Below are 15119 nucleotides of genomic sequence, written 5' to 3'. Positions count from 1 at the left end.
AAAGCCCTCACCCACAGAGAGACCCTTGAGAGATGCCCACTCAGCCAGATGGTTCTGGGACTCTGCTCACAAGCAGAGCCACCAGACAGAAACCACACTGGACTAAACCAAATTATAAGAAAACAAAAAGAAAACTATCTGACACATTGGAAAGAATCAACCCAAAACAGAGCAAATTGAAATGCTATTTGGCCCTAAACAGAGAGTACACAGTGGCAGAATACCTGAGCACTGTGACTGACTCAAAACTAAGAAGATCCTTGACTAGGTACAGACTCAGCGAGCACAGCCTAGCCATCGAGAAAGGCCGCCATAGGCAGACCTGGCTCCCAAGAGAAGACAGACTGTGCACCCACTGCACACAAGATGAGGTGGAAACCAAGCTCCACTTCTTAACAACCTGCCCACTATACCAAGACATCAGAGACATATACTTCCCACAAATTGCAAACACCCAAAGAGACTTTGAAAACATGGAAAAAACTCAAAACTCCCATACCTACTGGGAGAAATACAACAATGTGCAAACACAGCAACAAACCCACTGCACACAAGAAGAGGTGGAAACCGGGGCGCCCAAGTGGCGAACCATGTAGCACGCTGCGTCGCGAAGCGGCCGACCCAGGTTCGATTCCCGGACCCGGCGTCCTTTGCCGAATGTCTTTCCCCCGCTCTGTCTCCCGTTCTTCCTCTCTCTCTCTACCGGACTGAGAGAGAGAGAGAGAGAGAGAGAGAGAGGGAGAGAGAGAGGGAGGGAGAGAGAGAGAGAGAGAGAGAGAGAGAGAGAGAGAGAGAGAGAGAGAGAGAGACAGACACTGACCTTGTGGCTGCCAGTGAGACAGTCTATCTCCACCTCAGAGCAGGAGACTCCATAGCAGAAGTAGTTGAAGGGCCGACCTTGGTTTGTCTCAAAGTCATAACCCAGGTCTGGGGTCCTGACCAAAACAAAAATTTAAACAAAGTGTTACACGAAGCGGGGCTCTCTTGCCTAGCGCTCACTGTTTGACAGCATTACAGAGTCTACCTTTAACTTTCTAACTTTCTACCTTTAAAAGTCTACCTTGTGGACTGTAGGAGGTCGGGGGTCAGGGACTACAGCCCCCTCAGCATCGACGGGGCACCGGTTGAGAGAGTGAACAGTTTCAAGTACCTCGGAGTCCACATATCCGAGGACTTGACATGGACCACACACATTGTCAGTGTTGTGAAGAAGGCACGACAACACATCTACTTCCTTAGGTGCCTAAGGAAGTTCCAAGTCAGTCAGAAGATCCTTAAGAACTTCTACTCATGCACAATAGAGAGCATCCTGACTGGCAATATCACCTCCTGGTTTGGGAATAGCACCGCACAAGACCGTAGCAGACTACAGAGAGTGGCCCGTTCAGCCGAATGCACAATTGGAGGGGGGCTTCCCACTCTCCAAGACATTTACAACAAGCGGTGCATGGGCAAGGCTAAGAGAATTATCAAAGACTCAAGCCACCCAAACAACGGCCTCTTTGAACTGCTCCGGTCAGGCAAGCGATACCGGAGTCTCATTGATTGATTGATTGAAAAGTTTATTAACAGATTGCAGAATGGGTACAGTACAGTACAGCTCAATACATACAATTGTTAAGGGGATGCAGACCAGAGAAAGACTTTTGTCTTGTTTACATCAGGGTCCCCCATTTTCAATTCATCATAACATATATGACATACATGACATACAGATAGACAGTACTGCTACATCTATACATTTATGACATATCAGATTTTCAAATACAGTAATGTTTGTGATACAAAAAGTGTCCAGAAAAAGAGTGTATATACATTTGACGTAGCAACTGTACATTGGGGAGGTTGGGTGGGTGGGGTGGGGTTGGGCGGGTGGGGGCTGTACATTGGAGGTGGGGGGGGGGGGTTGTGTAGGGGGGGGGACACTGTACACTGTACATTGGAATACTGACAAAGCCATACTTGGTCATTTACTGTACAACTGGGTTAGGACATTTGTAGGGGCCAGTTTCGAATTGCAGTCTCTCGTAGGTGTTCTTTGAGAGTGTTTTTGAAAGTGGGTAGTGATTCACATTCCTTTACAGCTTTGGGTAGGGCGTTCCACATTGATGTTGTAGTGTAGGCCAGTATGAGTATAGTAATATAGTATATAGCAGTGTAACATAGAATAATAATATATTAAAATATTGTATAATACTGTACCAATATGGTGTAGAATAAATAGTATGATTTAGTTATATTATAATAAAATAGAAATTAGATAGTATATAGAAGTATAATACATTATATAAGTGTGTGTGTGTGGGGGTGTGTGTGTGTAAATGAATTAACCTAAATATGTAGTTTGACTGATAGATAGACAAAATGGGTTTATTTATGTTGATTTAATTTGGTTGTGTTGATGTTAAATTTTTATTTATTTTTTGCAAAAGGGGTATATTCTGTTTGGTTTTACACAATATGTCTATCGGTGTGTTGTACGTGTGTAGGGGCAGGTATATATAAGATTTTTTCTTCTTCCTGTTCCTTTCGGCCATGGTATTTTTTGTGAATTATGTGAATATGTACTGTTGGACTGTGGTGATTCCATGTACGGATAAATAAAGTGATGATGATGATGATGATGATGTGGCATAATTGTGAAACGTGTTTAGTCCCTTGTTTGAGCCGAATCTGGGTTTAACATGATTTGTGGAGCTCCCTCTGTTGTTGTGATCGTGGTATTCACTGACCTTTGGGAAGTATTTTGACATGTACATGGGTACCTTGGTCGCGTAGTGTATCTTGTAGACCAGGCCCATTGCAAGTTGCTGTACTCTGTCGTCTACTCTAAGCCATCCTAGGTTGTCAAAGTGGGCAGGGGTGAGGTGGGTTCTAGGAGTAAGGTCAAGCAGTAGTCTGACCAGTTTGTTTTGAGATGTTTGTAATTTTGTTTTTAGCGCCTTTGAGGTGCTTTGGTACCATGAGGTGCACGCATAGTCGTAGTACCCTTGAATGATTGCTCCTGCCAGAGTCTTCAGGGTATTCTTGTTTACCAGAGAGGAGATCCGGTACAAGAATCGAGTTCGTTGGTTGACTTTTTTTATTACATTGGATGCCATTTTGTCACAGGAACGATTAGCCTCTAGGATGGAACCCAGGTAGGTAATTTCATCATGGCAAGCACAGAGAGACTCAGAAGAAGCTTCTATCCCCAGGCCATCCGGATGCTCAACGAACAATAACAATATGTAACAACCATCAAATGCACTCACAGCACACACATCCACACGCACACACTCACTTTAAACATACAACTCACTGCAGCACCCACTTTAGAACACCTAAGCACACTTTATATTTATTGGTAAAGAATTTGCACTACAACCCATACCTCATTACACCTTACTGTAAATTGTACCTAAATTGTACCTCATCCTTTGCACTGTATAGTATATTGTATGGTAACTCAGTTACTTCTACTCTACATTGAGCATTGTATATATGTATATACTGAACATTTTTGTCTACGTACTTGACTTCTATTTTATACTTGCTATACTTATTTTATACTTATCTATTTTTGTCTAGCATAGTCTCTGGAGCGTAACAGAAAGAAGCATTTTGTATAAAAGTATTCTGTACTTCTGTATGACAACTAATAAAGAAACGTGAAACTTGAAACTTGAACTTGAAGCGGGTGTGTTTATCTGACCTCAGGGTAACTTACTTGTAGAACCCGTTGGCACACAGGTTGACTCTGTCGAAGTAGGCCGCTCTCACCTGGAAGGAGAACCACAGACACTTTCTACCGTAAATCACATAACAGCTGCTCAGACTGAACCTCTACCGTAAATCACATAACAGCTGCTCAGACTGAACCTCTACCGTAAATCACATAACAGCTGCTCAGACTGAACCTCTACCGTAAATCACATAACAGGCGCTCGACTGAACCTCTACCGTAAATCACATAACAGCTGCTCAGACTGAACCTCTACCGTAAATCACATAACAGCTGCTCAGACTGAACCTCTACCGTAAATCACATAACAGGCGCTCGACTGAACCTCTACCGTAAATCACATAACAGCTGCTCAGACTGAACCTCTACCGTAAATCACATAACAGCTGCTCAGACTGAACCTCTACCGTAAATCACATAACAGGCGCTCGACTGAACCTCTACCGTAAATCACATAACAGCTGCTCAGACTGAACCTCTACCGTAAATCACATAACAGGCGCTCGACTGAACCTCTACCGTAAATCACATAACAGGCGCTCGACTGAACCTCTACCGTAAATCACATAACAGCTGCTCAGACTGAACCTCTACCGTAAATCACATAACAGGCGCTCAGACTGAACCTCTACCGTAAATCACATAACAGCTGCTCAGACTGAACCTCTACCGTAAATCACATAACAGCTGCTCAGACTGAACCTCTACCGTAAATCACATAACAGCTGCTCAGACTGAACCTCTACCGTAAATTTACATAATTTCCGTTGTATTGATTATGCTAGTCTGAAAGGTGTTTTATTTTGAAGAACGACCGGACTTTCTCCGACATAACATCTCTCGCCTGTGCCTCCTGACAGTACAACAAGACGCTTGTCTCGGTCACGTGATAGTTACTCAAAAAATAAGCAATAAGTGTATATTGTTTGTATTGTTTGTTACAGTACAGCTCTATTAGGCTGTGTGTATATTGTATGTATTGTGTGTTACATTAGGCTGTGTGTATATTGTATGTGTTGTGTGTTACATTAGGCTGTGTGTATATTGTATGTATTGTGTGTTACATTAGGCTGTGTGTATATTGTATGTATTGTGTGTTACATTAGGCTGTGTGTATATTGTATGTGTTGTGTGTTACATTAGGCTGTGTGTATATTGTATGTGTTGTGTGTTACATTAGGCTGTGTGTATATTGTATGTATTGTGTGTTACATTAGGCTGTGTGTATATTGTATGTGTTGTGTGTTACATTAGGCTGTGTGTATATTGTATGTATTGTGTGTTACATTAGGCTGTGTGTATATTGTATGTATTGTGTGTTACATTAGGCTGTGTGTATATTGTATGTGTTGTGTGTTACATTAGGCTGTGTGTATATTGTATGTGTTGTGTGTTACATTAGGCTGTGTGTATATTGTATGTATTGTGTGTTACATTAGGCTGTGTGTATATTGTATGTGTTGTGTGTTACATTAGGCTGTGTGTATATTGTATGTGTTGTGTGTTACATTAGGCTGTGTGTATATTGTATGTGTTGTGTGTTACATTAGGCTGTGTGTATATTGTATGTGTTGTGTGTTACATTAGGCTGTGTGTATATTGTATGTATTGTGTGTTACATTAGGCTGTGTGTATATTGTATGTGTTGTGTGTTACATTAGGCTGTGTGTATATTGTATGTGTTGTGTGTTACATTAGGCTGTGTGTATATTGTATGTATTGTGTGTTACATTAGGCTGTGTGTATATTGTATGTGTTGTGTGTTACATTAGGCTGTGTGTATATTGTATGTGTTGTGTGTTACATTAGGCTGTGTGTATATTGTATGTGTTGTGTGTTACATTAACCCTAACCCTACTGACCCAGTCTTCCCAGCAGCCGTTGGGGTTTTTGGTCTTGTACGGTTCCAACCGCTTCCGGAGAATCTCACAAGCATTCTGTTGAGAAAGAGAGCGAGATATATAAATATATATAAACTAGGAATGTTCGATATTGGCTTTTTTACCGATACCGATATACCGATATTGTCCATCTCTTAATTTCTGATACCGATATATGCAGGGTTTCCCCCCCCCCAAAAACGGAATAATTTCAGGTAATTAACATTACATATCTCTTGTCGTGGAATTAACACGACATTATGCATACTTTTGACAATAAATTAAATCAGAATTTGTTCTTACTTGCTTGCCTGGGTAAATAAAGGTTAAATAAATGTAAAAAATTTGAAAATCGATACCGATAATTTCCGATATCACATTTTAATGCCAATATCGGCCGATAATATCGGACATCCATAATATAAACTAAATAAAACTTGTGCCCATCTTGTTGGACCCCGACTGGAGGTGCAGGTCAGCGCAAGAGAGATGTATAAAGCTAAGAGAAGAAAACCTTCAAAAGAAGCAACCGCACTCCTCAGGACTGATTTAGCTTTTTATTTGTTGATTGTGCACCAAATAAATAAACCAAACAAATAAAAAGCTAAATCAGTCCTGAGGAGTGCGGTCGCTTCTTTTGAAGGTTTTCTTCTTTTAGCTTTATACTTTTAGCTTCTATCCCCAGGCCATCAGAGAGAGAGAGAGAGAGAGAGAGAGAGAGAGAGAGAGAGAGAGAGAGAGAGAGAGAGAGAGAGAGAGAGAGAGAGAGAGAGAGAGAGAGAGAGAGAGAGAGAGAGAGAGAGAGAGAGAGAGAGAGAGAGAGAGAGAGAGAGAGAGAGAGAGAGAGAGAGAGAGAGAGATACACAAACATGGTTTTTATTGGACTCTGCCAGTATAAGTGTGTGTATGGCACTTCATATATATAGGGAAAGATTTTTAGAAAAACTTTATTTACACACTATCTCTACAAGGAATGTATCAATACAATCAAATAAATACCTCACACCTACCCATCAAACAAAAAAAAAACACATGCAAGTGTTAAGTGCAACTCACAACCACATAACGTTAGGTTATGACTATAACCAAGTTCTGTTAACACTAGTGAACGCTCAGCGTCTCATGCATATATCTCGCTTCAGCATATATACACTGAATAAATTTCAAAATGTACCTTTAAATGCCAGCATTCATCTGGCCACACCCCCATCCACTTACCTATATAAGCAGGGGTGGTGCCACACACTCATCTCCTTCCCAACAAATTTCACCACAATGAAAAATCAAGGGCCGCAGCGGCGTCTAGATGCTGAGCGTTCACTAGTGTTAACAGAACTTGGTTATAGTCATAACCTAACGTTCTGTATCACACTAGCTCACGCTCAGCGTCTCATGCATAATAGGAGCTGAGCGGGAGCTAGAAGCTCGACAAATGTACCCTGCTGAGGCCCCCCACAACCATCAGATCAGGGAGGACCGAGCCCCCCCGACCCCCCCTAATGGAGGGCACGCCCCCTATTGAGGGCTTCACGGGAGGGCGACGGACCCGACCGTGCGAAGAGGCACTCAAGCAACTCAACGCACAGGGTGAGCAGACCGTGGCTTGACCCCACGACTACACACACGCATAACCCGCATGCCACCCGGGAACGAACGGAGGGAAAAACCTCGTTACTGCCCCCAGAATCACGGGGTCAAGGGTAAACCCAACCCCGTGGCAAGGCTGTAGCAGCGGAGCGCGAAGGAAGACCCAGACCCACCAAAGGGACTGGACCCCCTGGAACGGGGGCCCGGAGAAGTCCATGATGCCAGCATCAAGACCCCACCAGGTGGGCACTTAGTGACCCCGCCCCCCACATCGTCAGCGTATTCGGACAAAGGCCCCTCAGCCGAGCGGGCCCTGTCCCCCCAATAGTACACCGCCTGGCACACTGACCCTGCAGAACAGGCAGCCAGCATGGCCGTAAGCACACAAAAAAGGTTAACCAACGGAAGCAGGCAGCGCACCGGGGAAAAACCAGGCAACAGGCTATTAACCCTAGCCTGGAGACTGCAGACGAGACAGGCGCCAGAGGGGACAGCTGAACACAGCCGCCCCCAACACACCAGGGAATCAACCACCTTGGTGTTACCCAATGCGGTGGTTGTTCCATAACCCCTCAAGAAAAAACTCCAAAACACACCTGCGGGCATACACCGGCTATACCGCAGTACAAGTGTTTCAGTTTTTCAAAAAAGGGTTAACCCAGGCCTACGGGTCGACGAAACATTACTTCGGACCGGGCCCGGCGATACGGGAAGCACAGGGTCACCAGAGGAGGTCAAAGACCACCCCAACAGGCCCCTCTTCGCCATGCGTGAGAGAGGAGCGAAAAAGAATGGAGAACCAGCCCCTAAGCACACCGTACTTGGTATTCCCAGGCGGTCTCCCAAACAAGTACTAACCAGGACCAACCTGTGTAGCGGCCGAGATCTGACGAGATCGAGCGTGTACAGGTTGGCATGGCCGTAAGCCATTACGACAGTGCTGAGTAAAAAACGTACCCAACCAGGGTCTCCATAGTGCTTAACCCTGTGACACCCGGACCGACCTGGCATTTTTCCCCCTGAAAAAAGCCCAAGTCCCTCAGGGTACCAGAACAGCAGATCTGCATCCCCGGCGGACAACGGGTTCAACTGATCCGGACCAGCGTGACCAGAACCAGTCCCGTGCCCTAACCACGCCGACATGCCTACTCCAGGAGAAGGGGCAGATATGCGTGTTGATCTTAAACATGAAAAAGAAGGTGCCACCCAGACGTTCGGGCGAACCGCGCCCGGTGGCCCACCCCCAGGGCGTGAGACCCCTCTACATATGTTCAGATCCATTCCGTCATCATCCCCCAGACATGAACGAGAATCCGTCGATGACAAAAACCAGGTCGTTGGATTTGGTCGTCGGAAGAGGAAAAACCTCCATCCCAGTTGCTTTATAAAAACGCCGTTTTAACCTCAAGCAACCAAGGCGTGCCAGTCAGTCGCCTGCTTACAGAACACCCCGAGCTAGCACTATACGTGCGTCGGGACACACCCACATCAATGAACAGGCTATTTAGACCTGTCATTGAATCCCCAAGGCGCCATGGGGAACGACAAGAGGGGTGTGACACCTAACTCCAACTCTTTTTAGTAGAAAAGAAGGAAGCACCAACAGTATGTATCCCAGTCTACACAGCCGGGGGTAAAAAAAATTCACATTTTTACATCCCACCACCCTCCCATAGGAAGGAGACGGGAATCCCCAGAGAGACTTCCCACGCGAGCTGTACAGATTGAAAAGAATATATTGCACCTTGAGCCATGTAAAAAATTGGATTTAGGGCTCTCCGGGGAGGAGGCACTGAACCCATACACACTCAATAATCGAATTGAATCGAATACATACACAATAGAGTAGGACTCCTTCTTGAGGGTCCACTCACCTTGACAATCTGAGGAGGAGGCTCTGTACTCTGAAGGAGGCTCCCTCACATGGAAGGAGGAGTCCCAACTCACAGAAGGCCCGAATAGGAGCTTGGTGAGGAGGAGCCCTGACCACCCCCCGAAACAGATCCATCACATGGACCTGAACAGCACACGGAAGTCCTACCAACAGAGACGCGCACGGTGACGTACTCTATGGCGGGGGAATTTCTGCGGTGCACACGCCCAATATTCCAGGCCGTGAGACCATGAAACTCCCTCCCCCCCCCCCCCCCCACCCCCTCACCCCGTAACGTGCGGGACCGCAACGTGACAGGAACCTTGAAGGACAGGGGGTGTACCCCTGACCAACAGAAAAAAGGGGGAGAGGAAAGGTTACCAGTTCACCCCTTTACGACCCCACACCCATGATACGATGTAATGACAAAAAGAGAGTATGACAGTCATAGTCAGCTCTATGAAGCGTCTGACAGCTTCACACAGCGCATGAGCTAACCTGCTATCTGATTTTTACTAAGGAAAAAACACAGAATAGAGAGGGCTCTCTAAGAGCCCCGGTCCAAACTTACACATGTGCTTCTGTGGCCAGTCCAACCCAGTTGTAGGTCACATGACACACACAACCCATCATCACCTATAAAAAATGGCAAAAACACTCTACAGAGGAACGCCGTTTTTCATAATGAGAGAATACATAATTCTCGATTAGTATCGGCCACGGGCCTTGCTAAGCACACACGAAAGCGACCAACAATCTTTTCTTTTAGGAAAATAAAGTTACTCCAGCAGATTTAGCACAACCTCAGCAATCAAGCTAAGGGTTACATCGTATCCCTACCACACAGTGACACAATGTAGTGCAACAACATGTCCACTCCGATAGGAGGATGAAGAAGTCCCCCGGGAACCGGGGGGAAACACAATCCTCCTACTTTACCCTTAATACGGCCAGTTAAAACAGGAAAACCTGTTAATATGTGAACACACTGTTCATTGTCATTACAGGCTGAGAAAAGAACATTCTTTACTGATTTGTCACTAAGCATAGCTTTATAGGTTAGTTAACCCCCTTAGTTGTGAGTACACGGTACATATAAACACACATGATGTTTCTCAACACAACAAACCAGATCATTTTCACATCTGAAACAACAACCCGATTTGCACGGAGAAGCTAAATACCTAGTGACAAGACAATTCACACACAACTCGCGTCGTATCCTAAATGTAGTGCAGTAACACTCGTTTTGGAAAACATCGTTATTTACAAAACATTTAGAAGGGAAAGCCAGAAGAAGTGTACAAGGTCTGGTCAGACCTGGCCTACCCGGAGCGTAGATCAACGAAGTGCAGTCTCAAGACACCGTAGAAAACACAGCCGTCCTGTGTTGTTCGATCTGGGCAGCGTCGCCGCTCCAACCCGTTGCTACGGTCCCCTTTGTTGACGCAGGCTTTGCCGTGCTGGCCCAGAACCTGCCCTTCACAACACTGTCAATGTGTGTGGTCCATGTCAAGTCCTCGGATATGTGGGCTCTGAGGTACTTGAAACTGTTCACTCTCTCAACCGGTGCCCCGTCGATGCTGAGGGGGCTGTAGTCCTTGACCCCCGACCTCCTGAAGTCCACAATCATCTCTTTTGTTTTGCTGACGTTCAGGGGGAGGCAGTTCTCCTGACACCACTGTGACAGATTCTCTACCTCTTCCAGGTAGGCCCTCTCGTCGTTGGCAGAGATCAGGCCCACCACTACTGTGTCATCAGCAAATTTGATGATTGTGTTGTTGTTCCGCTGTGCCACGCAGTCATGTGTGTACAGGGAGTAGAGGAGGGGGCTCAGAACACAGCCCTGGGGGGCCCCTATGTTGAGCGTGATGGATGAGGAGGTGCAGTTGCCTGCTCTTACCACCTGGGGTCTGCCCGTCAGGAAGTCCAAGACCCACTGGCAGAGGTCATAGTTCAAGCCCAGGTCCCTGAGCTTGGCTATGAGTTTGGAGGGGACTATGGTATTGAATGCTGAGCTGTAGTCGATGAACAGCATTCTCACATAGTTACCCTGCCTCTTGTCCAGGTGTGATGCTGCTGTGTGCAGCACATGGGCTATGGCATCCTCCGTGGATCTGTTGGGGCGGTATGCAAATTGCAGGGGCATGGTCCACACACATTGACAGTGTAGTGAAGAAGGCACGGCAACGCCTCTACTTACTTAGGCGCCTAAGGAAGTTCAACATGAGTGAGAAGATCCTCAAGAACTTCTACTCATGCACAATAGAGAGCATCCTGACTGGCAATATCACCTCCTGGTTTGGGAATAGCACCGCACAAGACCGCAGCAGACTACAGAGAGTGGCCCGTTCAGCCGAACGCACAATTGGAGAGGGGCTTCCCACTCTCCAAGACATTTACAACAAGCGCTGCAGGGACAAGGCTAAGAGAATAATCAAAGACTCTAGTCACCCAAACAACTGCCTCTTTGTACTGCTGCGGTCAGGCACGCGATACCGGAGTCTCATGGCCAGCACAGAGAGACTCAGAAGGAGCTTTTATCCCCAGGCCATCAGGATGCTCAATGACTCTATGTAACAACCCATCATCTACACTCACTGCACACACATCCACATACACACACTCACTTTAAACAAACACTCACTGTAGAGCCTTTACCTATAAGCCTACTGTGATGGGCAAGTGGGCTGGCTTGAGTTAGACGCGTGCTTGAAGAATTCAATGTCCAGAGTGCTCGTATCATTTTCGATATGCCAATCCATTTATTGACCTTTTTTCCACCCAGTAATATAATACAAAAAACTCTTTAACTAATTACACTGAACGCCGACCTATACGGCACATCAACACGAACACGGTCAAAAACTGTTTGGCTATTCCCCTTGCACACCTGGTGCTCGTCACCCACTGATCAGTATAAATGGGTAACCAACCCCTGTGGTGGTTGCCATGGTGACTGAAAATGCCACACCTCTGCACCGTGAGTACAAATAAAACGAAATAAACAGAAAGGCTTTTTGGCTCCAACACTCACTTTACTCACTTTACTCACTTTAGACACTTTAACACAGTTTGATCATTGCTTCACGTTGCCTGGATCGCACTGGTTGTTGTTCAACATGAACGCTATCCCACCACCTCTCTTTTTCCCTGATTCTTCGAGTGTGTGTGTGTGTGTGTGTGTGTGTGTGTGTGTGTGTGTGTGTGTGTCTCACGTGCACGGCGGCCCCATTGAGGTCCGAGGAGGCGGAGGCGGCGGTGGGGCTGGTGTTGGGCACCGTGCTGGTGCTGGTCTCTGTGATGTGGATCTTAGAGCAGGGGATCCCCAGGGTGCGCCCAGCCACCTGGAGCACACACACACACAGAGAGAGACACACACACAGAGAGAGACACACACACACACACACACAGAGAGAGACACACACACAGAGAGACACACACAGAGAGAGACACACACACACACACACAGAGACACACACACAGAGAGAGACACACACACAGAGAGAGAGACACACACACACACAGAGAGAGACACACACAGAGAGAGAGAGACACACACACACACACACACACACACAGAGAGAGACACACACACACACACACACACACAGAGAGAGACACACACACACACACACACAGAGAGAGACACACACAGAGAGAGACACACACACACACACACACAGAGGGAGACACACACACACACACACACACACACACACACACACACACACACACACACACACACACACACACACACACACACACACACACACACACACACACACACACACACACACACACACACACACACACACACACACACACACACACACACAATGGTGATTAAGGCCTTGTCCAGACTAAAACGATTTTGATCTTTTTCGTTTTCGTTTCGTTTTCATTTAAAAAAAGGTTTCCCTAAAAAAGGAAAACGTCTCAAGATAATAAGTGCGTGCCACCACAAATTTACAAAATAAATGTCTTTCCAGTTTTAGACGTCGCTCTTTTATTTTGAAAATCCCCGACCGGAAGTGTTGTCGATCGTTGTTTTGTCATAATCACGGCGAGAGCGTACTTCTCTCCCCCTCCTTCTCCCCTCACATTCACCACGCACTCCTCTTCATCCCCCCTTCCATCCACCACGCACTCCTCTTCATCCTCCCTTCCATCCACCACGCACTCCTCTTCATCCTCCCTTCCACCACGGAAGCCTCACGCCCTTATATGGCCAGCATCCCTTCACCTCCCGTCACTCAGCCCAGCTGCACTTCATCCCCCTGATTCACACGCTGTCAGGCACCTCACTCCTCACAGCTGTATCCCATCCCCTGATGATGAGGACCCTACTTCAACCGGACGACGCTGACCAGAAGTCCTCGTGGTGTCAGTATCATTACCTAGGTACGACGCCTCAGTCTGTAGACCTGCTAGGCATCCCTGTGTGATCATCCTTGTACTAACTTCCCTCTCTTGTGCCCCCTGGAGATTACAGAGGAGTTCCAGCTCCCTCTCTCAAACACGAAACCGCGTCTCCCGTCTGCAGTGGCACAGGAGTGCGCCTGCCCACGTTATCCCCATATTCATACCTGTTGTACATTTCTGGATGTAATACTTGTCTGCTTGGGAATACCATTAAAACCCCTTGAAACGCTCCATTCTCCTTTCCTGTGTTCAGCGATTGGGCTCTGCTTAAAACCCACTCTCACATGTTTTCGATAACTTGTTTGTCCGGTTCTGTGCTTTTGAGCCGATGCTAGTTTCCAACGGATAGGAGAGACACACACACACCGCGGCACGAGTGCAGCTTCACAGGCAGCCGGTGATGAGGAGGAGGAAGAGCTGTGGATTTTAATCGGCAGGAGAGAGAGAGAGCTCAAAGCCGTATATAATATAATAGCCCGGTGGTGCGGTCGAGGGCAGCTCAAACTACCTGTGTTGTAATAAATTAATTGATTGATGTTTAACTTGTCCGTGTGTGTGTCCAGTCCTTTCGACTAGCAAACGTTGTCTGTATTTAACGTTACCTCAGGATACCACTGTCTATTGTATGTAGTTGGTTAGCTATTTAGCTAATGTTGCTAGCATTGGATAGCATCAATGCTAGCTGGCTACAGCTCAACACCAGCCATGGGAATACTATTTAATAAATTATGGAGGCTATTTAATCGTCAAGGTAAGAGAGGATTTGTCATGATCAACTGAAGGGGTACTCTGTACATGCCATTGTTGTTTAATAATAACTCCCGGTGTTTAATAAACACTTCTAGCCAGGACATATCTGGACATATAAGACATATATATATCTGTGTCTTTTTTTGTTGGCTGGGTTTTGCATGCGGATTAAGGGGGATGTCAATCTGTTGTCGGCGGTACATTTAGCTGTAAAAGCCTGATCAAGCTCAATAGCTTCTGTAACACGCAACTACTCTGTACATGCCATTGTTGTTGTGATGTTTTCACACGCGGGCTAAGGGAGAGGTGGGCTATCGTGTCATCGGTTCAGGAGAAGACGTGTATCGCTTGTAAAGATGGTGACACAATGGGGGGCGTGTTCAGGCGTCTTCAGAATTGCGCACTCTGGGAGCTGGTATCAGAAAGTAGCGTCTTCAGGCTGCCAGAACGCAGTTCAGTGTGGCTGAAAGGTGCAAACGATCTAATACTTTGCCTGATACGACCGAAATAGTTTTAGTCTGGACATGGCCTAAATAATCCTGAGCCGCTGAGTAGTTTCATGGCAACTGGGATTAGTTCAGTTTCGAATGGAGCCTTTATGGATATATAACTCCTGACTCATCATTATCTGGACAACGGCGATAGCTGGTGATGTACATACCTGTAGAACCCATGGTGTTCTCCATTCTGTTTATTTTTATTTTTTATAATTCAACATGCATTGAAACTGCAATCGGATCCTTCAGATGAAGAAGCATAGGCTGCACAGCATAAAGTCTGTTAAACCCGGAGCCCTATTTTCTGAAAATCCGCCTAAAATACATACCTATAATGGAATATTTCTCCACTTCTACAAGGTCATTTGCATGTTCTTGGTATC

At 46.2% G+C, this 15119-nt stretch overlaps 1 protein-coding gene across 1 annotated transcript in view; it reads right to left on the bottom strand.

Annotated features, from left to right (window-relative positions):
* Positions 1-820: 820 nt before the first annotated feature.
* The window catches only part of LOC311248733 (xanthine dehydrogenase/oxidase-like), a gene marked incomplete at both ends in the record, with an annotated part of 24846 nt that continues 10547 nt past the window's right edge, over positions 821-15119 (bottom strand). The window contains 4 exons of the mRNA XM_084339565.1: positions 821-935; positions 3710-3762; positions 5587-5661; positions 12283-12411. Coding sequence (XP_084195691.1) covers positions 821-935; positions 3710-3762; positions 5587-5661; positions 12283-12411 — 372 coding nt within the window. The remainder of the gene's footprint in view (positions 936-3709; positions 3763-5586; positions 5662-12282; positions 12412-15119) is intronic.

Source organism: Notolepis coatsorum (genome assembly GCF_963971535.1).
Source record: "Notolepis coatsorum genome assembly, contig: SCAFFOLD_1966, whole genome shotgun sequence".
Lineage (NCBI taxonomy): Eukaryota > Metazoa > Chordata > Actinopteri > Aulopiformes > Paralepididae > Notolepis > Notolepis coatsorum.
This window is presented reverse-complemented; position numbering and strand designations above follow the sequence as displayed.